General features: G+C 38.5%; 1 protein-coding gene across 1 annotated transcript; it reads left to right on the top strand.

The window, feature by feature from the left end:
- Positions 1-1,726: 1,726 nt before the first annotated feature.
- LOC125480603 (putative glucuronosyltransferase PGSIP8) lies at positions 1,727-7,253 on the top strand. The gene is made up of 5 exons (XM_048591609.1): positions 1,727-2,168; positions 5,319-5,577; positions 5,862-6,063; positions 6,152-6,299; positions 6,452-7,253. Exons 1-5 carry the CDS (start codon positions 1,891-1,893, stop codon positions 6,954-6,956), a joined length of 1,392 nt encoding a protein of 463 aa, XP_048447566.1. The 5' UTR covers positions 1,727-1,890; the 3' UTR covers positions 6,957-7,253.
- The last annotated feature ends 1,136 nt before the right edge of the window (positions 7,254-8,389 follow it).

Consider the following 8,389-nt stretch of genomic DNA (forward strand, 5'->3'; position numbering starts at 1 on the left):
AAATTGATCAAGTTAGTGAGGTGGAGTTTTTTTTTTCTTTTTTTTTAATTAAAAAATGGATAACTGGTAACGAACCACGGTTATCTATCCCTTTTGGGCTTGGATGAGGCTAGTTAGAAATTACACCCCACCAGTGACCACGATCATGTAGATTCACACCTTACAAAATGTCGAACCCATAACCTTCTTCTTTTTCTTTTAGGGAGCTGATGGTCGTACTTTTCCATTGAAACACTTGTCGTGGTTAGTGAGGAGGAGTTTTGACACAGACAATTTTTTCAATGCCCTATGTAGCCCAGAACCTTCTTCTTCTTCTTCTTTTTTTTTTTTCTTTCTTTTAGGGAGCTGATGATCATATTTTTTTTTACTGAATCACTTGTCATGGTTAGTGAGTAGGAGTTTTGACACAGACAATTTCTTCAATGCCCTGCGCTACATATATAGACACGTAAAGTGGTGACAAAAGGTAAGCATTGTTTAGTTGGATTGTGGATGTAAGTAAAGTGATCCAGCCATACTTAATCTGTTTTTCAAAGATTGTCCTAACATGGTACTAATATTTGACTTTCATCAAGTCGATGGATGCCCTAAATTAAAAAAAAGAATATAGGATATATCGCCAGGTAGGGTTCCTGCACTTGTCAAAGATTTGGCATGCTAGTTAACAAGGCCAGATTTTTAAAGAATTATGGAGCACGCAACCGGTGACAATCACACAATGCGAGAATAAATGTACGAGTCCCGTCTGGTAGAAAGACCGCATTGTTGGAGCAAAAATGGTAAAGGAACAACCTGTTTGGTTTGACCAACGATATATTACAAGTTATAACATGTGAATACATACGTAATAAATATATGACATTATTATTGGCTATCAACAATTAGGTCTCAATTTTGTCATAAATTTGTAAAAACACTAATGTTTTACGTTTAGTTATAAGAATAAAATCGAGCATACACCTAAATATTGTACAAATGAAACATACATCATTTGAGAATTTTTTTTTATACAACCATAATTTATTGTACGGAAAAAACAATATCAATTCTAAGCTTACATTATTTCATTAAGTTTTCTAATTAATGTACTAATTATTTGACCCAATGAATCTAGCAAGTACACAACATTTGTGCTGTCATCTGATAACATCTGGTTTTCAAACATGGGTAGGATGAGACATCGTACACGAGACTACTTTACTTAAATTCGATTTTCACAAAGTGCATTTTGCTTATCATAAAGTGATGATAATGCTGATCATTTTCTTAATTATCGTTAAATTAATTTTAGTTTCAAAACTTTTGTGATAGATATATTAAATCAAACTCATCAACCGCAATCAATGGACGGTGACCATTAAGGTGTTGAGCAGAAGTATTTTTATCTTCGCAGGCCGAATTCGAAAAACGCGGTCTCTCAGATTCAAGACTCACGGCCACGTGGAAACTTTTCGCTACTTTGAATTTCACAACAACGCAAACCAAAAGTGGGCCCCACGGTTAAAATATAAAAAGAGAAATGAAATTACCAGAAAAGGACGTAAACGGGGCCGTACTGGACCGACCTCAAAAATGCCCCCAAACACGCCAAGACGATAAGGCGTCACACTTATTATTACAATACGACGATGAGATGAACGGTTCAGATCTCACATAGTTAAATGAACGGTCCGGATATCACAAAGATCTTCGCCATAAGAAAAACACCTTCCCTCGTTGTTTCCAATTCAGATAAAATTCAAAACTCACTTTCTCTTTCTTTGTCTCTCTCTCTTCGTTCTCTGCGACTTCTCCCCCATTAAATAAACTCCTTCCGCTTCCAGTGGCGATCGAGGCCTAGAGAGAGGAAGCGAGAGAGAGAGAGAGAGAGAGAGAGTCAGAGAGAGCTCAATGGCCAAGGGCAGCATTGGAATTTCCGTAACCCTCTCGCTGCTGCTGCTGCCGCTTCTTGTTCTCGAAACCGCGGCGGTTGAGAAGAATTACGAGCTGAAGAAGGAGCAGCGCTACCGGAATGCTTACGCGACGATGATGTACATGGGGACGCCGAGGGACTACGAGTTCTACGTGGCGATACGTGTCATGCTCAGATCGCTCTCCAAGCTCCACGTGGAGGCCGATCTGGTCGTCATTGCTTCGCCGGACGTGCCTCTCCGCTGGGTCCAAACTCTGTAAGTCTCCCACCCTCACACTCTCAGCTTTCGTTTTTTGTCCTTTTCTTCTCTTTTTTTGCTTTTTGCTTCGTAACGTGCGCGCACGGGAGCTCTAGCGTACGTTAGAATAAAGGTAGCCGTTTCGGCGCACGTTAAGTTCTTTTGGTGTTTGAAGGGTTAGTCAAATGGGAGTTGAACCAATGTAGGTTTAGGTTTGATGCGTCGTTGGTGGTGATTAATTTGGGTAGTTCCAACTGAAAATGGTCAACGATTTCTGGATGGGTCCCGTCCAATTTTTCCTTTTTTTCCATGTGAGTCCAATATAATATCTCGAAGATAAATATCACTGAATTGAAAATTAAGTAGTTTTTTTTTTTTTTTTTTTATGATCTTAGCTGAGTCAATTTAATTACAAAATATCATCCTGACCTCCGAGCTAGGGTTCTTTAACGGTTGATTAACGTATTTATTGAACACATTATTTGATTTATAAAATTAATTTAAAACTTTAATCTCTGTCGTATTATTCTTATAATAATAAATCCCATCTTGAATCTCTCCATTTTTGGATAAGAATGTGGGTGGTATCTGCCAAATTGATGCCTTATAAGTCACAGCGCACAAGTGGAAATGCTTACCAAATGGTCAGGGCGGATTGGTGGCGATATTTATGGGGATGGGCTGTCCCACTAGTGTAACGTGGCGTGTTTCGATTGGGTTAGTGTAAAGTCGGTCGAACGGGACATGGAAAAACGTTGTTTTGTTCTTGATGAACCTAGTCCGTTGTTTTGGGTGGTTATGTTTTCAACGCAAAAATGGTCTGGACTCGGTTGAAGGGACTTTTTGAGTACTTGGGATATTTTCATCGTTCGACTTTTTGAAAATATCTCCACTGTTAAATCGTCCAGAGTATCTAATATTCTGAAGCATTCAACACCCATTGTTTGAATCAAATGTCACTAATTCTAGCAGTAAGTACGGAATATATAACTGATTATTTGTTATTTTGATATTTTTGTCAAATAATAAATTTTGTTGAATTAAATGTTATATTAGGAGGTGTAGTCAAATTAAGATTTGAAAGGATTTTAAAAGACTTTAGAAGTCAATTAGGATTTTAAAGAGAATTTTAAAGGACTTTAAAATCAAGGTGTAGTCAAAGTAAGATTTAACAGGATATGAAAGAATACATCCACATCCAAATGATTTAAATTTCTTGGTACAAATCTGTAGGTATTCAAAATGTTATGGATTTTAATGGATTTCATTAAGTAATGGATTTTGGAGGATTTGAGAGCCCATTTATGAATGAAAAGGGCTGTGAAGAATCCGATTCACACCCCTAGGATTTCTTTCTTCAAACTGACTTCTTTCTTATCATGCTCTCGATGTTGTACTCCTGCGACAACTTGTTCTTCTCCTTGGCGTCCACCTTGGCAAAAGTACATCTTAGCGCTTGAGCTTGGTAGCTGCCCGTCACGGGGTTTCAAGGCCTGGCAATGTCCGCACCACGATGCTGGTTTTAAACCCTCATCGTTTTCGTATTTAATCGCACTTTGAGCTGCTATTTTGTGCTGTCTAAACCCATTTAAATTTTCGGCACAAAGTTGTTAGCTTCTGATTGCTTGCTTTGTTGAAATTTTGAAACCGTCAACAGCTGCTTTTGCTTTTTTATCTTTCCTTTTCTTGTATTTTCTCAGATTGAGAGAGAGAGAGAGAGAGATTCTAATGGTGGAGAGAGATTTTTCACATTGACCAGCAATTAACTCAACATCTTTCACATTTAATCGTTGATCATGTATTTATCTATTTAGCATTTTCATTAACAAATATTGGGTGATGAGGATATTGATGCGTAGTACTATAGTATAGTAAACTAGTACATGACCTTGAGCTTTTACAATGTGTTTTTGTTGTGGTTGCTTTATCTGAATTTTTACTTTGTGTGTCCGATTTCTATATCATTTATGTTGTAGGAATCAACTATAAATCCATAGAAATCCATGAAACAAGTCCATACAAATCCATAGAAATCTATAATAAAAATCCATATAAATCTACCAAAATCCATATAAATTTGTAGAGTCTATTAAAATCCTTTAGAATTTGTTACTTAAAAAAATTCATTAAAATCCTCTAAAATCCAAATTGACTACACCCCCTTAGTTATTAATGGAATTCGAATCCACATAATTATGCAAAGACTCAACTCTTTTCTCCCACTGTAGCAGGAAATCAACTTATTGAGTTGTTAATCGTACCAATTAAGACTTAACAGGTACGCATTAATAATCCAATGAATTAATTTGTCACATAATCGTAGTGACGTTCCATGTTCTGGAAGTTCCTCTCCTCGCATTAACCGAAAGCCTTCGGTTTTACGAGTGGAATAGAATAGTAATGGGTGGAGGATTGCTTCATCGAAATGATGAAACCCTAGAAATTGTGAGAAAAACTTAGGTCGAGCATTTCTCTCACGTGGCAAGTTGAGTGACATGTTACATGTATTGTTTACATGTAGGAAGTTTTCAGTCATAATTAAGATTTTGTAGCACATTGTGTCTTACCTACCACGTGACGGGGAAGTTGTACCAAATTTTCTCATTTCCAAGAAAATCTACTCCCTTGGTTTGATAAGATAATATGAAGGGTGGCAGCACTACCACTTGCCTAGCAAAAAAGTAGAAAGATAAGGATGAAATGGGACTTAAAAGCTATGTTAACTAGCCACTTAGTATTACTGTCTAGTGGTATTCCTCTTTACTGATAAGTGAGAGGTTTTAGATTCAATTCTCGCCAAAGACAAATTTTAACTACATTATTGCTAGTCCGTTATAAGGCTTAGCCCAAAAAAAGCTATATTCACCCATTAGTATTGTACTGTTTATATTTATTTACGGGAATGTTTTCCTTGTCACTTGGTGACCAAACAATAGATGATCACTCACCCTTGCATTTGAATCAAGAGTGGAGAATAAATTGATATACTTCCGTTGTTTAAATCTCAACCCTTGATATCAAATCTAAAGGTCGGTGACCATAAATTCTTGGTCACCAAGTGACCAGAAGGACGGGCTCTGTTTAACTTGTAATGAAGAATTCGATAGCATGTACCATGATTGCCACATTCATAAACTGAGACAAGTTTTTGGTATTTTTTTGACTCAGAGAACAAGAAGATGGGGCCAAAGTGGTGAGAGTGGAAAATGTGAACAATCCATACAGAAATCAGGCCAATTTTGACAAAAGATTCAAGTTAACACTCAACAAACTGTATGCATGGAGCTTAGTGGACTATGACAGAGTGGTCATGCTTGATGCTGACAACCTCTTTCTCCAAAAAACCGATGAGCTTTTCCAGTGTGGACAATTCTGTGCAGCTTTCATTAACCCTTGCATCTTCCATACAGGCCTCTTTGTGTTGCAGGTAAATCTTTCCTTCAAGCATTTGTACTTTTATAAAAGATGAGTGCGTTATGATCTTTTTGAAGCGCCAATGACATTTCCCAGTAATGAATTGTATTTTATAAAGTTTTGCATTGACTCTAACCTCAAGGTTTTAGGATATGTTATACTGTCAAGTTAGAGTACTGCTTTAGCTCCTTAGCATTTCGGTTGCATCAACCATCAGAATCAAGCACTTTAGTTGAATTGCTGTTGTAGTTAACTGACAAAAACCATTCCGGGCTTCGTTTGGTTATGATATTGCAGCCATCAATGAAAGTATTCAAGGACCTGCTTCATGAGGTTGAAATTGGAAGAGACAATCCAGACGGTGCTGACCAGGGTTTTATAGGTGGTTACTTTTCCGACTTACTTGATCAGCCCTTGTTCCATCCACCTTCTAACGGCTCCAAGCTTAACGGACACTACAGACTGCCTTTGGGCTACCAAATGGATGCTTCTTATTATTGTAAGCAAAGCATTTAACATTTTTAAGTTGAAGTCATCAGGAAAACAATGACTATTGTCTTAGCCATGCTCTACTTTTGGTTGCTCAGATCTTAAATTGCATTGGAGCGTACCCTGCGGCCCCAACAGCGTGATTACCTTCCCCGGTGCTGCATGGTTGAAGCCATGGTATTGGTGGTCATGGCCTGTTCTCCCGTTGGGCATTTCATGGCATGCACGACGTCATCAAACTCTCGGGTAAGACCATTCAACAAAGTAATGATAGAGCAACTACATTTGTCATTGCATTTACTGATCAACATCATCTGGCAGTCGATGTGTTAACTAAAATGCAGCCATAATAACTAATCGTTGGCTTCTAATTGTCACTGATTTCCTCTATTATACAGGTACGGTGCTGAGATGCCAGTGATCCTAATCCAGGCGCTAATTTACATCGGAATAATAGCAATGACGCGCCTAACACGACCAAATATATCGAAGCTGTGCTATAGGCGCTCGGACAAGAGCATTAACTTGATACACACCATCCTCAAAATGATAGCTGCGTGGTCGATTGTAGCTGCATACGTGGTACCATTCGTACTCATTCCTCACACAGTCCACCCGATATTAGGCTGGAGTTTGTATTTGCTTGGCTCTTTTGCACTTTGCTTCGTAGCAATCACCGCTCTGTTCCTGCCAATGGTACCTGTTCTAGCTCCGTGGCTTGGGTTTTTCGGTGTCCTCTTTGTCATGGCATTTCCTTGGTACCCAGATGGTGTTGTACGAGCTCTCTCTGTATTTGCGTACGCATTTTGTGCGGCGCCATTCGCATGGGTTTCGCTGGTTAAGGTCATGGCATCCATTCAAGCCGCAGTTGAAAGGGAAGCTTATTTTCCGAAAATTGGGTGAGTCGCCCTCCACCGTCGAGCCCTGAACTTTGAAAAGACGCAGAAGCTCCCCCGGATGAAAATGACGGCACAGAGAGGCGATGTACTTGGACAAAATTGCAGCAGAGAAGAAGCTATTCTTTTTCCTTTTTATTTTGGGGAAAAATGGGAAAAGGGCCGGATGGAAGCTCTGATTTACACGAGCTTCCATTGATTTTGTACTATAAACCTTGCTTTATAGTAGCTTGAATTAAACTCGAGGCCAGTTCACATGGAAAAATCTCTGTAATCATATATGATCGCTTGATTAAATTTTGAATTTCGATTTCTCGTTATTGTTGATGTTCTTTCAATTCAATTGATTGTTGCTAGTTTGAATGTTTATATGTCATTTGATCGTGCATTGTAAAATCCTCTCAATGGGTATTCTCTTCATTTTGTGCAGGGCCTTGGCAGGTAATGCTAAAACAAGCCGATGGTTCTTATGCTTGCGTAGCAGAGTGCGCTAGACCTCCAATCATCAGTCACTTTCTGTGAGTTGCTGGACATAATTTGCTATGCTTTAAGGCTGATTCTTTGTCTACTGTTAAGACAAAAGAACAACTTTTGAGGGTCCTGGGACTGCAAATTCTAACACAACATAAATTCAGAACCTCAATGCATCACATTATACAATATGGAAACAAATGAAATTAGGGCAAAGGCAACCGGAAGAAGTGCTAGGTTCTTACACCTACTTTTTCCTTTTGGTCACCGAGTAGAGTCTATCATCATGGTAAAAAAAATATTTTGAAATTTCTGAAAGCAATATTTAAAAATGAACACACAAGGGCCCAGAGGCAAGCTGACATTTATGTTATTGAGAGAGATTCTACGTAAACCCATCAAACATTCAAGTTCACCAACACAAACTAAGAACTTAAAAACTCAATTGAACGTAGCTACAACTGAAACGTTTGACACTGCCACTTGCAACAACGAAACAAAACACATATAAAAAAGAAGCTCACACACACCACCCACCATTTTTCAAATTATTCAAAAAAGTGTCATTTAGACGCGAATATGAGCCGTGAATAATTTTGAATAAAGAAGCTACCCGTACTACAAGCACGAAAGACACAATCAAGGACCATGCCATTCTAGCATGCGCCTGCACACAACGATCAGCAATTCATCAAATCATACCACCTCATAACTCGAGAATGGAAAAAATCCAGTAACCCAGAAAATAAAAACAAAACCAAAAACAACCAGCTTGGATATGAATATTATTAAGTCATTGTTTTGCCCTGCAGCATGTGCTCTCTACTCTCACTCGTTCGTGCGGGGCCAATAGAGACCCACCCATTCACGTGGCATCTCTTGGCCTGCGTGGAGCCAAGTAATATATACATGAAATCAATCTACATAATCTCCATGATATGATCCTAATCTAAAGCAGAACATATTCCT

Source organism: the organism of the source record quoted next, unplaced genomic scaffold (assembly GCF_019419815.1).
Source record: "Pyrus x bretschneideri cultivar Hongxiangsu unplaced genomic scaffold, Pyrus_bretschneideri_v1 Contig34, whole genome shotgun sequence".
Classification (NCBI taxonomy): domain Eukaryota; kingdom Viridiplantae; phylum Streptophyta; class Magnoliopsida; order Rosales; family Rosaceae; genus Pyrus; species Pyrus x bretschneideri.